Source organism: Haemorhous mexicanus, chromosome Z (genome assembly GCF_027477595.1).
Source record: "Haemorhous mexicanus isolate bHaeMex1 chromosome Z, bHaeMex1.pri, whole genome shotgun sequence".
NCBI classification, from domain to species: Eukaryota; Metazoa; Chordata; class Aves; order Passeriformes; family Fringillidae; genus Haemorhous; species Haemorhous mexicanus.
Window position 1 is genome coordinate 72,361,845 of NC_082381.1, and position 15,233 is coordinate 72,377,077.

The 15,233-nt window shown below is 42.4% G+C and overlaps 1 protein-coding gene across 1 annotated transcript in view; it reads left to right on the forward strand.

Moving 5' to 3' along the window:
- Positions 1-2,934: 2,934 nt before the first annotated feature.
- The window catches only part of PLPP1 (phospholipid phosphatase 1), a 63,124-nt gene continuing 50,825 nt past the window's right edge, over positions 2,935-15,233 (forward strand). Inside the window, exon 1 of the mRNA XM_059836784.1 lies at positions 2,935-3,130. Coding sequence (XP_059692767.1) covers positions 3,073-3,130 — 58 coding nt within the window. The 5' untranslated portion in view covers positions 2,935-3,072. The remainder of the gene's footprint in view (positions 3,131-15,233) is intronic.

The following is a 15,233-nucleotide window of genomic DNA, read 5'->3' on the forward strand; positions in this document are numbered from 1 at the left end:
TTAACATGTAAGTCTCATTAAGGGATATGAGAAAACATAAATTATGAGCTTCGTCTGCTGCCTTCATTTCTACTTGTGTCCAAAATTGTTCTTTAGCATTTTGTCAAGCATATGAGTGGCTCTGACTTCATCTCACTGGGTCACTATAGTTGGTAAGAGCAGTGGCAGTAGTTAGCACTTTGCTGTGAGGGACAGCTACCAAGCAAAGACTATGCAGTAAAAATGCCATGAAGCTGGGACACACTACAAAGCTTTCACAGTATCAGGAGAAACTGAAACTTAGAGGCTCTGGTATTTGTGTTGTATAGTTAAAAACCCCGAACCTCCAACTAATACTAACCATTATTTCTATTTGTGTTTATAATCAACCAACATCCATCCCCTCTGGAATATACTGCTCCAGATGCTCTCTATCAAATAGCATCAGTTTACCCTTTCTGCAACCCTGGGCTTTGTTGCTACTACAGACACACTTTTATTTGTTAAAGGCACTAAAGTATGCAGGCCCTGGTCTTTTACTTGTTCTTTAGCTTACACCAAAACATCCTTTTTTGTATGAAATAACAACATATCTGAAGATGCCAGTATTTAAGCTAACATAGCCCTCGTGTAAATGTAGAGTTTTGCTAATCTGAGTAGTGCTTCATCCTGGAAGTTCTTGTGTTGGCATGTTTCCATGGTTAATACCTGCCCAAATAAGAAGGCCCAGAAAAGCCTTCTGAGAGCCTAGAACTGTGCACTGCTGCCCAAACCCCCAAACGGTGCTCAGCTGGGGTTTTCCAACACCTAGCAAGGCAAGTGGTGAGAATAGGGTTGCAACAGCAAGGCTCATTTCCCTTGTGCAATGGAAAATTTGGAGAGGAGCCAGTGACTGCTTTCTTTCCTGAATTCTGGTAGAAGGTTGCAGAGATGCCTCTTCCCTCAGGCAAGCTACATCTCAAGGGTGAAACAGAGATGTAGAAACTGCAAGACAATAAAGTGTGATTAATTTCTGTCAGTGAATGCTGTGCTGCAACCCAATTTCCAGGTGTTTTTAAGTGTAATCGCTATCTTGCTCACATTCTTCTGGGAAGAGATCCATTTCAATTAGTGCAATCTCAGGTCTCTAATTTACTGCATAGGGGTGTGGATCAAGGGTGCTGTTTACAGCTTAGCCTGAACAAGATTAGCCTGATGCTTTTGGGTTGAAGAAAGCAATTATGGCAATTGTGTGTGAAATGTTTGCATTGCTTGTCCTCTGGTTTTTCTAACCATTTTGCAATTTTGGGGATGTTATCTGCTCCTGATTTAAGACCTCGTGAACAATTCCCAGCTTTGTGAGGAGCACAGCAGATTGCACACTTTTCTTTCAGCAGCAGTTCTCATAAAGATAAGCCCAGTTCTCCTCATTGCTAGGTTGTGCTCCAATTTGTTCCATTACTTCATTCATTTTAAGACAACAGGAATTTCTACATCCATGAAACCATCCCAGAACAGCTGCACAGGAAAATATGCTCTTTAATTTACACTGCACTTAAAGAAATCAAGGGTAGTTTTAATCTCTAGAACTGTCCATTTTGACATGTAGCTGGGATGATACTTAGGCATTGAGATAAAATTGGGATCTCCTGTATCTCCTCTACTATGTAGAGTTTCCTTATATATTCTATGTAGAACTACTTTATGTGCCTTTTTAGGTAGCACAGTTGAAGATTCTATTCAGTGAGGCACTTCCACCTCAAGAACTTGTCTCTCTTGTGGATCCCTCAAACCTGTTATTCAGCTGTTGGGATATTGTACAAAGTGAAGCTGTTTACAGAATTAGGGACTGCAATACATAAGAAATGGCTGAAAAGCTTAGGTCTGGTCTTCTGTGGGAAGCACCAATCATCCCATCTGCACTTGCCTTGAACAAAACACAGATGTGCTCTGTAGCAGGAGCTACATGTTTGTGCCCACAGCCCTAACACTGTTGAAAAAAATCGTCAGGTTTGTTGTCAATGGTGCTAAAATAAAAACGTGGCTATGCAGAAAACATTTTCTTCGTGTTGGTGTCTTCTTTCCAAATAAAAGATTTTAACATGGAAAAAGTTTGCTTTGGGCTGGGTTGGGCCAAAACTCTGCTTCCAGCTGTTTTGTAATTTTTTTTTTTTTGCAATTTTCCAGCACTCCTCCAGCTTCTCTAAGTCGTGGTGAGGCTACATCTGGAGTAGGCAGTCCACTTCCAGGTTGCTCAGCCCAACAGAGACACGGAGCTCCTGGAACAGGTCCAGCAGAGGGCAACAAAGGTGATTAGGGAACTGGAGCATCTCTCTCACTCGGAAAGACTGAGAGCTGAGCCTGTTCAGCCTTGAGATGAGAGCGACAACCGAGAGGGGAACTCGTCAATATGTACAAATATCTAAAAGGGGTGGGCGCCTAGAGGATGGAGCCAAGTTGTCCGTAGTGCTCGAGCAGGGATGTTGGACCAGATGACCCACTGTGGTCCCTTCCAACCCGGAGGATTCTGTGATTCCAGAAGTGGAAACAGCTTTTTCCTTGTGTACTACTACTACTACTAAATAATAATAATATCTCCCCATGTTCTCCGCGGAGGACCGACCCTCTCTCTCCCAGATCCCAGCCAAGGCCCGTGTGGGGATCCCTCGGGGCCGGGCCGGGCGGGCAGGTGAGGCCAGGTCGCGCTCAGACCGCGCCGGGCCGTGCGCGGGGCCGTGCTCATTGCGCGGCACCGCTGCGGGGCGTAGCGCGGCGCGATTGGCGGCGCGGGCCGGGGCCGGGGCCGAGGCTGGGACCGGGGCCGCGGCGGCCGCGGGCGGGGCGTCGCTGAGGGCGGTCCGAGGAGGCGCCGCAGCCGCCGCCGCCCGCCCTTCCCGCCCTGCCCCGCCGCCCGTGCCCGGCCTTAAAGGCGCGCGGGGGCCGCGGCGGCGGTAGTAGCGCAGTGCGGGCGGCGGCGGCTGCTCAGCGGTGCTCCGAGCGCGGGGGGGCCGTTCCCTCAGAGCGCCTTGCCTGGAGCCCCTCCCTGCCGCCTCCGCCGCGCTCCCGCCCCTCGGGCCGAGGCTGTCACCGCGCCTGCCGCCGGGCGCCGCCAGCATGTTTGACAGGACGCGGCTGCCCTTCGTGGCGCTGGACGTGCTCTGCGTGCTGCTGGGTAGGTCGGGGGGCCGCAGAGGAGCGGGGGGAGCCGCCCCCGGGGCGCCGCGCTCCCCCTCGCACGGCACCGCGCTGGTCGCATGCTCGCCTCCCCCTCCCTGCCGCGCCGGCACCACCCGGAGCGGGGCTCCTGCCGGCCCGCAGCCCCCGCCGTGCCTGCCGGCCCTCGCTCGCTCCCTCGCCTCCCGCTCCGCGCCCGCACGGGGGGATCTGGTCGCTGCCGTGGGCCGGGAGGGGAAGGGAAAGCCCCGGGGGAGGTAGCTGCTGCCGCTTATCCTCTGACATCTGAAGCTCCCTCTTCTCTCTGATGTCCTTATTCTTCCTTCCCTAACCACCTCTGTCGGATGAAAACCGGTTGTGGCAAAAGCCAGTGCTGGAGAGGTAGCTGTCTGGTAGATACCTGCAGCCTGGGATGTGTTTGTTATCCTGAGTGAGCTGGGAAGCTGTCCTGGAAGGGGCCGTCATCACGGAAACACGCCTCATCCATCCAGGGTGTTGCAGAGGCACCACGGTGCTCGGCAGCAGGGCAGCGATTCGCTGTAAGGCTTGAGCTGAATGCGGTCTCGGTGTGACCGAGCCTCCGCTGTAGCTGTAGGCTAGAAGCGAAATGAGGCATTCATTAGAGCGCGGTGTCTGCGCCCTCGTGTTCGTGTGCGGCAGGGAGAGACGGGTGTCGGGGCAGGAGCGGTGCCTCGGTGATGGCCAGGGGTTGAACCGGCACAGCCACAGCACACTGCCACATCGCTGCAATGCTTGTCCTGGCCAGCTCAGATATTGGCTTCCCAGTATTGCTTTATTCTATTTCAGTCTCTATTGAAACTATGTTATGTCCTGCCAATTTGCATTAACTCTCCTTTTATGTAATGAGACAGTGTAAGCAGCAATGATGTCAGTTACCGATCAGAGAAGGGGCAGTTTCACTTTGTAAAGAAGTGGCACTTCTCAGTATTGGGAGATTGGGAGCCTGGGAAGTGTCTTTACACTCTGGAGATATACTTCTTGGTCTTAAGAAGGGCTGATTTCTTTGCTTCTTAAGCAAATGTTGTCAGTACTATAAGCACTTTCTTGTCATGTTCAGTGTGCAGGCCTAGCTCATGAATTTCTGCTTGGCAGAATTTTTTGGCTGATCAGTACGTTTTGTATAATCAGTAAAAGCATAACGACATTCTTCTCTTCTGGATGCTTCAAATAGCAATTGTACCTGTAGCTAAATGCCATTAAAAAGCAAAATTACAATGAATGATACATTGCTCTGAGGTAATGTTACAGGAGAGTGAGCTTTTGCAAAATGATAGTGGATCCATGTAATCCACTGGGAGTAATCTTTTTTCAGATCAGGAGTTTTATCAAACTGTGCTATTGTGAGACTTTTACTTTCATGCTTTCTTTATGGTGAGTGAAGCAGTTTTTTCTGTCTGGATATGTGTCATTACAAAATCTTTATATTTACACAAAAATTTTGCACTTTGAATATGGTTTGGTCTGCATGAAGTATATAGGTGTATTGTAAGTAATCTTGAGTAATCGAGGAAAGCAAAATATATGGAAAGTAAGGCTGCAGAAGCATATAACTTGATGGTCATCTACCTGAAAGGATGAGGGTTTCCCAAATCATTACCTGGGAAGGTAGGTTTTTGACCTTGCTCTGCAGTCTAATAGCAGTTGACACACCCTTGTCTCCCCCTCACCCTGTGTAGCATTTGGATCACAGATGCACTTATCTGGTGTCTCAGTGTGCTGGAAGGTTGCCAGACTTTTTATTTTCCCTTGGGCTTGTTTACTTCCTGAAAAGTCTGAAAAATGCAGGCAGTGCATAATATGAAGTTCCCTGACACCTGCAACTTTAAACACATTGAGTTACAGGTTTCAATGAAACTCTAGCTGAGATAAAAGATTTTCCATTTGCAAAATGGGAAAGATACTGGGTGTAGGACCAAGTTTTCTTCCTCTTCTGCCTGCCTCTCATGTGGCTGAGACAGGCCCTTAGAAGAGCATAGGTCTTACCTGTGTCTAGTGGGCTGTTTAATATTTTTACTGTAAAAAAAAAATAGTTCCTGTTGATTGTGGACTTTTAACTCTTTTTCCCTTGCCCTTCCCCCTGCCTGTGCACTTTGGTTTCTGCTCAGATGACAGGGGTAACTGCCCAGATAAAGTGACTTGCCAGTATGGATAAATGATACCTAGTATCTGCACTGCAAAGACTACAAGGCCTCCAACAGAACTGAAGGTTTAAAAACAAGGAAGACCAGTTTCAGTGGAGGACTGAATTCTCAATCTTGGTGTGGTAGCCCATGCTACCACAAAAAGGGGTATCAGTAGCATCCTCAGAATCCCCAAGGTAACTCTTGTCACTTAATACAGAACTTTTCTTTTTTCTCCTCTCTTTTCCCATTTATGCCTTCTCCAAAGCAGGTGGGGAAGAAAAATTAATTGTCTCAGTAATGTTGAACTTGAAGCCTAAGTGATATCCAAGCATACCACTTGGAGTTGCAGTGATCTGACACACCCATGAACTCACTGCAGTGGAAGTGTGTGATTCTTACTGTGTCTGACTTACTCGCTCCTGGTTTAGTCAAGCCATTTTTGTGTGGTTTCAGCTTTCCCATCATAAGTCTTTCAAAGGAAAGAGAAGGGGAAAAAGAGCTATCTTCTGATGTGTGTGTGTGTGTGAGTGATTTAGATAGATTTATTGAAAGATGGAGCCGAGGTAAGAGAATAAGAAAGACATCAAAGAAGAGGAGGTGGGCAGAGGGGAAAAAAAAAGTAGGAGGTAAAAACATCTTTAAAATTAGCCCAATTTGGTTCCCTGAGACTCAAGTCTAAGTTTCTTTTAATTATCCTTAAGAAAGATCTCTCCCTCGTCTGCCTTTTTACCCACTAAAGGAGAGAAAATTCAGGGAAAGCAGTCTTTGGTGCCCTGAGAAAACAACTCCTTCCCTCTTATCAGCATGATAATTCTCTTCTAAAAATAACACTGATGTTTCAGCATTAAATTAGCTTTATCTTCTGCAATCTGAAAAAGGCAAAGCTGCAGGTTTCTGCAGTATCTGTCCTCAGATAGTGTGAGGAGGCTGTATCTGCATTCTGTGTGTGAGGATCTGCAGTGCTGGGGGTGTGTGTGTGTGTGTGCTGCATGTCCGCATGCAGCTCTGCAGTGCTGCAGGCAGCACCTCCCTTACTCCCCACGCTCCAGTAGACAGTGCTCAGCTGCTTCTGGCACTGGAAAGCATGAGTGGTCTGGATTTCGGGATTTCTTTCTTCCACATACCTCTGTTGCTTGTCTCTTGTAGGTTTTTTGATAGATATTTTATATAGCATGGCCGAGATTGGCATTCTCAGCAGTAGTAGAACGATTTTTCACAGGTAGATACTGAGGCTTGGTTCTTTTGGTTTATTACACTTCCAAACTGTCATGCAAAAAAAGACAGCTTATTAGAACAGCATAATTAGTTACCTTGCAACTGGTGTTTTCATTAAGCACTATATATACACACATATACACTCTGTGCCACTCTTACAGGTCTATTGTTTGTTTGATCGCAAATCAGGTTCCTTTTTCATTAAGGCAGGTAAACAACACTTAAAGAACAAAGTTGGGAAATACATGGCAATATTCCTGCAATCAGTGGAAGAACTGCTAAATACATTTATCTTTAGATCAGACTCTCACAAAGGCAAAGATTAAAGGAAGCTCCACAGAGGTGACCGGAGCCATGAGGAAAATAGTCACACCTCTGGGACTATTTTCATCTGGTCTGTACTTGTTGAAATTCATGCCTACTTAAGTGCAGGGGTGCAATACAACACAACTGTATTTCTTTATTCCCTTGTCTGACTATGCAAATACTAACAAGCTTACTACTTATAATAATACTGACAAGGTTATTATAATAATTGGGGAGTGTACTTGTCAATATGGGATTGCTGGTGCAAGAATATGTCTAATCCAAGATTAGAAAAACTGAAGCCTTCTAAAGAATTAAACCCTTGCTGCTCTATTCACTTTTCTGCCATATATTTGAAATAGTAAAGAATTATTTAAATTTAAAACTGCTGTGGAATATACTTGTGTTTGTGTAGGGATTTTGACTTTTTTCTACCTCTCCATGTCCTACCCTGTGACTGTGGGGAAGGTGAGATTATGGGAGTTTTATTTATACATTTCCATGTTTATTAGTTTTTTTCATGAAACTGCCTCTCAGTAAGGGAAGGACTTCCATCCTTCCAAATAGAAGGACATGTAAGTTGAATCCGGAAATAGTAAACACTCACATTGCTTTCAGCTAGCTTTTTAAAGACTGCTGGAATGTTTTGTAATAATGACAACATTCTAAACAGCAGATGCATGTGTACAGGACACAGTGAGTTTTCTTTTGCAGGGTGTGGCCTGTGGGACTGGGATGACTGGACCACCCTGCACATTGTTTTGCATTCAATGCTGTTCTCCTCTCTTGGGAGTGTTTACTCGCGCTGTCGCTGGAGGCTGCAGTCTCGGTGACAATTAAGGTATTGCTGCGCAGTCAGGGAAGGCTCCTTCTATGTGGGTTAGCACTTCCTGATTGCCCTAGTTCAAATAAAACCTCCTCCGCTATTATTTGTGACTCACTGACATACGTGTTACTCTTCTTATTTTCCACATCATGTGGGTGCTAAATACTTTTTCTAGTTCATGAGTACATTGTAAAGCTGTAACAGGTACATGTGAAAGAGCGGTTTGTCTTTGATGCTCTCCACCAGGTACCATGACCTAGTACTTATTAAGTTGACACTCAGTTAATTGGAGACATACTTGTTACCTGAAACTGGGAACATTTTTCCTCTCCTAATGTGCTTTCTTCTTTGCAACAGTTACTTTTTATTTTCCCCAAAATAAAGATGCTTTACCAGAGACTCGCTCTCCCTTGATCAGAAGCCTGCAGAAAAACTTTAGGTAAGAGATCAATTAGTTAATGAACACTATTCAAAGTCAGTGGTCTGGTTCATGTTCCAGCTTTTGCTGTTGTGTATCTTGTACTAACTTTTGACACAAAACCAGAAGTTCTTGCACTTACTTTTTTCAGCAGTGGGTGAATCCTAGTTCACCTTCCAGTGCCTTCCCAAGAGCCATATTGTGAACTCAGGACTATATTATTTTCTCTTGGCATAGTAGAGTGAGATGCTTATCAGCTCTTGGGTTCCTTACCAGCTGCTTGAGTCCTGGTGATTTTTTTTCCTTAGCTTTAAACAGTCAAAGGGCTCCTGGAGCTTTCTTACATGAGGGCAGTGACCTTTGCGAGAAGGGGCTTCTGATATTTTATGTAGAAAATTAAGTATCACACTGAAATTAAATTATAAAATAACTAATCTCTCATAGCTGAAGAATTCCTGCCTCCTCTCCATACTGCTTGAGTGCTTGTTTATGCTGTACTGAGCTGATGCAACATGCCTCCTGGTTTTAAAGGGTTAGGCAGTATGAACTGATACTGACCAAAAGCAGCTTGGTCTGAAGGCTGCACAATCACAGTCCTGGTGGGGTGAAATAAAGAGTTGATTACTGGTTGCCTGCTACTGCATAGTTTCATGTAGGAGCACTGTTGCTGACTGGATGCTGATGAGGGGATTAAGCTGTGATAATCTTCTGTCTGTGACTGTGTTGCAGCAGTGGAAGGCAGGTTGCACAAAGAGGTGACCTGGCTCTTGGAAGTACCCAATGAGAAGAGAACTTGAGTCTTGTAGTATGCCAACTGACTCGGATTTACTATCCCCCACAACTGATAATCCAATTTCCAGAATTAGTCCAGGAGAATTAAAACAAACTCACCTTGGATGAAGGAAAAAAGAAAGTGCTGAACAGAATTGCATAGAAACCTATTGTCAAGATATGCCGCCCACAGAAATATGGCTTTAAAATGAGCTTGATTTATTGCTATATATGCTTGGTTTGGTGGGAGTGCTTTTCTTCCTTATCCCTGCAAAATAAGCTCATAATTCTTAGGTTTTATTCAGGTCAAATAGTTGATTGAAAACAACTGAAAAATCCACAGACACTAAAAATACAGATAATGGATGATTAGCAAATAGCTAGTTTTATGAATAACTAAAATAATTTAAAGCTATTTTGAAGGAGCAAGATTTCCTTAGGATACTTTCTGAAACTGTTTTGGTTTTGATTTTTTTTTTTTTAGAAATCTGTGTTATTGCCACTATATCTAGAAACTCTAGTCATGGAATGATAGAATGTCTTGGAATGGACCTCAAAGACCATGTAATTTCAGCCCCCCGTCATAGATAGGGACATCTTCCACTAAAACAGATAGTCACTTCAGCTGTAACAATAAATTTCTCAGTCCTGCCTCTGAGTAGATTTATAATCAATTTACCAGCCAAAATAGTTCAATCCTGCATTTTAAAACTAAAATAATTGTCCTACTTATATTAAGGATCTGATGCCTGTCTCTTCTTGTTTAACAATTGACTACTAATGACTTGACCCACTTTCTGGGAGGAATTTTCCTTTTTTAAGTTATGAGACTGATCTCAAAGGTACAGAAACAAAACTATCTATTGATAAACCTGCATTGTGTTTTTGGCTCTACTTTTGCCAGATTCTCTGGTGCATTAATCCTTCTCATACAGTCAGACAGAGCTGTTAAAATTAGGAGTGCTTGTTTGTATGAAAGCCAAAAATTGACCCAAATAAACTTCTTTAAAAATTGTGATATGGAAAGATAAGGTTCAAACTTTCTAGTGCGCTTATCAAACACTTACTCTGTTACCACATTGAGTTAGAGGAAATGACCAGTACAAGAAAAGACTGCTTTTGCTTGGTCTGACTCAGAAGTTTGGGAAGGCACTTCAGTTTTACTTGCATTGTGCTTCAACTCAATGCATCTCTCATTCATGTGGTGTCTTGATATTTGGCAGCAGGAAAATGAAGGATTTAAAAAATTTTAGATTAGAAAATAGAGGTGTGTCAGATCAGGCCCCCCTCTTGGAATGTCTATCCATCATATGCTGCTTAATGAAACAAAAGGTATAGATGAACCATATCAGTACACCGTTATTTCTGTGATGCTGTTGAGGAAACAATGGATTTTCTAAACATAGCCTTGGTTTTAGTGCCTCCTCTCCTTTTTTCGCCTCTGCTAAATAAGCAGGTTTCGGAGGAGCTGTGTGGGGTTTCGTTGGGTCTCATAAAGTAGCTTCAGTTTGTTACTTAGCCATGCCTGATTTGGAAGAGGGGTCACAATTTTTTGTGATCCCTTTCCTAGGAAAGGAGAAAACTGTACCAAATAGGAATTATTCTCAGTTTTTGCCTAAGTGTAGAAGGAATTACCTTGTCAAATTTCAGCATCTCAGGTGACTTCTGCCTCTCTTAGAATACAGTGACATTTTTACCTCAAAATTCATGCGTTTTTGTCCATGTAACTTAGTTCTGTTATTGCCAAGAAGTCTTAGGTTACTAAGTCACTGAAACTAAGCAGTAGGTGCAATATTTTCTGAAACTGGGGTACTGGGATGGTAAGGAAAATGCATATGTCTAAATTTGTCTGCCTTGTTTTGAGGCATGGAAGGGCAGTGAGCTGTGCTTATTTTAAGCTGAAGGGGTGGTTTGGAAGCTGGTGGTGGAGAGATCTGAGAAAGTAAACTGCTAATTATAACCAGGGAAGACTTCTGATATGCAGCAAGCTAATGGTCCTTAAGGGGTACAGAAGGCAGATAGTGAAATCGAGTCTGTCAAATAGTCAGAAATTATTCTCTATTAAATTCTGAAAATAATCTTAATCATTATTTTGCTCAGTGTCTACTTTCCTTGGTGTTCCATTGTGTGAGTTTTTTGTAGCTTTTGCTGACTTGTGGAAACTGGCCTTCAGTTTTATGTTCTTAGGTGTTACATATGTTACTGTATGCTGCAATAATAGTATTGAGCTAAAATACTCCAAGCCAGTGTGATGGCTAGGTGTAGCACTAGTGGAGATCTGTGAATGGAAGTTCAGGTCACTATTTCTGCATGCAGACTCTTTTCATTTTTCTTTAAATGAAAAGACTACTCTTAAGTATGAGTCCAATCATCAACACTAGAAAATTATATGCCTTAATACATAGAAGCTGCGATCACAAATCTAATGCTGGTAACTTCTACTACAAATTAAAAGCAGCACCTGGTCTGTTATATGTACTGTAAAACTTCCTATATTGTGGCATTATTCATTGTACTCGAGTGTCAAGGGCAATGTTGTATAAATATATTTTCCAGATTCTGAAGCAATGGACTTTTTGGGCAGTCTCCTGAATCACTACAAAACAAAACTGTTCAGGTAGCTCAGGAATATATGGGGTATGGTCTCTTTTCCCTTTAAAATCTGTTTAGATTGAGCTTTCTATAGAGTTTGTTCTTACAATGTACCATTAGACACTACAGACTTCAGTCTCACATGAAAACGAAGTTCTGTTCTCTTAGACATGGTGACATGAGCAGTGTGTGCAGTGTAAAGTGACGTGGTGTATGACAGGGTATACAATGTCATGGAAATTCTGAGTCCCTCTGTAGCACTGCTGACTTTGTTAAAGACCTGTTTAAATAAAATACTGTTATGCTTGTAGGACTCATTGGAAAATGAGCTTTTACGTTCCTGACAACTAATTGCCTATTATATTTCTAGAGACTGAATGGTATTTCAAGTTAGGGTGTGTAGTTATAGCTGAAATACTCTGAAAGCCTCCTGTTGTGCACTCCCACAAAGCAAAGATTAAAATGGGGAAATAGTTACAACTTCTGGTGTTTAAAAGAGAAGTAGTCTTGATTGACATTCAGAGTTGGTGTCACCTATGTTTAAAAAAAACAAATCCCTCCCTGTCTTGCCAACCAGCTGACTTTGATAGTTCCATTTCTTTGGCTGTGTTGCACTCCTGGTCTGTAAGTGCTGTGATTTAGGTGGATTGTGTGCAGAAATCTACATCTTTGGGGGCATGTACATTGTTTTTAATTCTCCATACAGTACCATCAAAGCCTTTAACTAAATTTGATGCTAAGCACATAATGCAAGCAGTGAGGAAATATTTAATTTCCTCTGCACAGGAGGGGTTATATACAGGAGGGTAGAAGTCACCCTTTACTCTGGCTGCAGGCACTTGGATTCTTCCCAGAACTAACTAACCCCTTGAGCAGCACTGCAATGCAAAGAACTGCTGACCTCCCCTGTTCCATGTCCTCTCTGCCTCTGTGCCCGCAGTGTCTTTCAGCTGTTAGTGTGGGGTCTTTAATGTTTTCAGGTCTGTCAGTAATGAGGCAGTTAGCCTCAGCCAGTTTACTGGGTGAGCTGCTAATGATTTCCAGGTGTGTCCATCCCTGGGCTAGCTTCAGCCTTCTCTTCCCCCTGACCAGAGCAAAGCCCAGGGCACAGTCTTTGCTTGCTACCTGCAGTTGGCTCACTTGTCTGGTGTATGTTTCTCTAAGTAACAGTGCAGGGTAGAATATATAACTGTCTTTTTTCTGCATTTTTATAATTTGCATTTGCACTTCTCTGAATGCTCACAGGAGAGACAGTTGCATGGGTTTTAGAGTAACTTGTATTTAGTGCTTGTAAACGCAATTTTTAAAATCTACATATATCGGAGAATACACTTGTCCATGCTAATGTTTTTAAACAAGAGTCTTGACATGTTCTAATTAAATTGGGACTATAGATAACTGAACTAGTGCTCCCATGTAGTATACTGCTGAATGCAGAGAAACTGGAATATGATGTACTTCTGTCTTAGTAAATGACTGGACTAGAAATTGCATGCTTGTGTTGAGGCTCTTCGAGCTCAGAGGAAGGTTTCCTTTGCTTCCTGCTTCCATCACCCTTGTCTGGCATAACAAAAAGTGGCAAGGAACTTGCTCAATTGCTGATCTGGCATCTCTGCTGGCTAAGGCATAGATCAGAGGACAAATAAAAATTTACATAGCATAAAGTTGCAAGTAGAATTGTAGGAGAGATTAGAATGTTGTTCATGCTTTTAAATACATGTATCCTGTTTACTGAAGCCTATCACAGCTTCTGGCATTATCAGAACAATCAGTTTGCTGGTATTAGAAATACTTCACATTCCTTAGTGTAGAAAAGTAAGATAAAGTTCTTTAAAGTGGCTAGGAGGTAAGTTGTGGGCTACCCACTTAGTAGTCTCAGCTACTGCAAATAAATAGTGCACTGATTTTTCTCTTGTACACTCTTTACCTCTAGTTATCAAAAGTCTAAATACTTTCTCATTACTTTAATCTCTTCTTCTTCTTGGTAGTTTTTTGTATTCCCAGAACCTCATATTTTAAAAGGTGTTGATTATTTCTCTTGACTGTTCATAGAAAAAGAATTTCAGCCCATCTCCTTTTCTGCAGAGAAAATACCTTTTACAGTTATTTACAAACTCTCTCCAGTAGCATGAAGTTGACCTGAGTTTCTTTAAATCTCTTGCCTGCTTCCTCACACCAGACTGTACACTGAAAAATGAAGAGTGAAGCCAACGTGGTTGTCCTGTCTGAAAATAAAAGCAAAAATACATGTTTAAGAGTAGGAGACCCTAAATTCTCTCTTGCTCTCAGTAGTAATTGGCAGCTGTATAGGTTTAGCTTGAAATGACTCTGTGGGATTATTAACAGTATCATCTGTCTAATAAGAATGTAAGCTGTAAAAAGTAGCTCATCTGTTTTCAGGATATAATTTGATGTGTTTTGTGGTTTCTTTGTTACAGTTAGAATTATTTTTTGACACTCCCTAACTAATCTATAAATTGTGTATTTCTTTACAAAACCTGAAGCCGACTTTGTCAGTATATCAAGTGCAAAATGTATTGATCATGTTCCTCAGGGTAAGTGTAGAGAAACATAAAAAGTCTTCTCAGTCTCATGTTAGTCAGGTACAGGGTCTCTTAATTAACACTTACTTGTGAGTTCATTGCAGCATGAAGAAAAAGCTTTAGTTAATAATCAAGCTAGAATGTTCTCATTTGGGGTAGTATCCCTTAGGGGTAACTGCCTTTCTCCCAGTTCCTAGATGTTAATTTGCTTTGTTGGAGGGAACTTCCTGATTGAGGACCAGATAGGAATACAGAGTAATATTGCCTTGGAGGACTTGAAACAGCAATTCAGCATGAGTTTGACTGCACAGAACCTCAAGTGGAGATTCAGTCACTTGCACAGATAAGGAGGGCAAATGGGTTAATTAACCTGTGTTTACAAAATACAGTGCATTCCTTTGTACTATTTAAAATTGTGGGGAAGAAAGCACCACTGATCAAGATGCAGTTTCATGAAGCTGATCTGTCCCAGTCTGTCCTTGTCCTTTATTCCACACTCTTGGCTACATGTTCTTACTCTGTCCTTTAGACCAGCTCGTACAGTAGTACAGCTGGCCAGATGAGCAAGTGCCTCTGAAAAAACAATGTTGTGTGGGCATGGTCTTGTCTTTTTGGACAGGTTGGTGTGAAAACTAATGCCAAGGCAAAAAAGGGGTGGTGGGGGATGGCCAGAGGTGGGGGGAGGACAGGACAGTCTAAGTTGTCTTGGGTTGCTCTTGAAAGCTGAGCCAAGTTTTGTGAGTACTGCATCTGGTTGAGAACTAGGTAGTACAGTATTGCTGAAGTGGTTAGAAACTTTGAGAGTTTCTTTCCTTTTAGACATAAAACAATAATATTCTTTGCTGATCTTAAATATTTATATCAACTGTTGTAAAAGACGTTAATTTGGTTCTAAATGTTTTTTTCCTGTTTAAGAAAAACTGGCAGCTTACTGCCAAAGTTATATGGACACTTGGAAGTCTTCAGAATCTGACTCCAAGCTTATGCACCTAACTCTGAAATTACGTGTGATGAATGCCGCAGATCAGAACAGTAGTGCAGTGTTACATACATTGTAAAAAGATGATGGATTGGTACTTATGACTTCCATTTGTAGGATAAAACTTATAAATCTATTTATGAAAAATAAATTTAATTTATTTTTGTTTAGTCTTAAACAAACCCACTAAAAATATAGTAAATCGATATTTTTTGATTAAGCAGATTTTCTTGGGGGAAAAAAAAAATTTGCTTTCTCCCCTTGGATACTGGTATTTTATTTTTAACATTCTTTTTCTGTGGGTGGA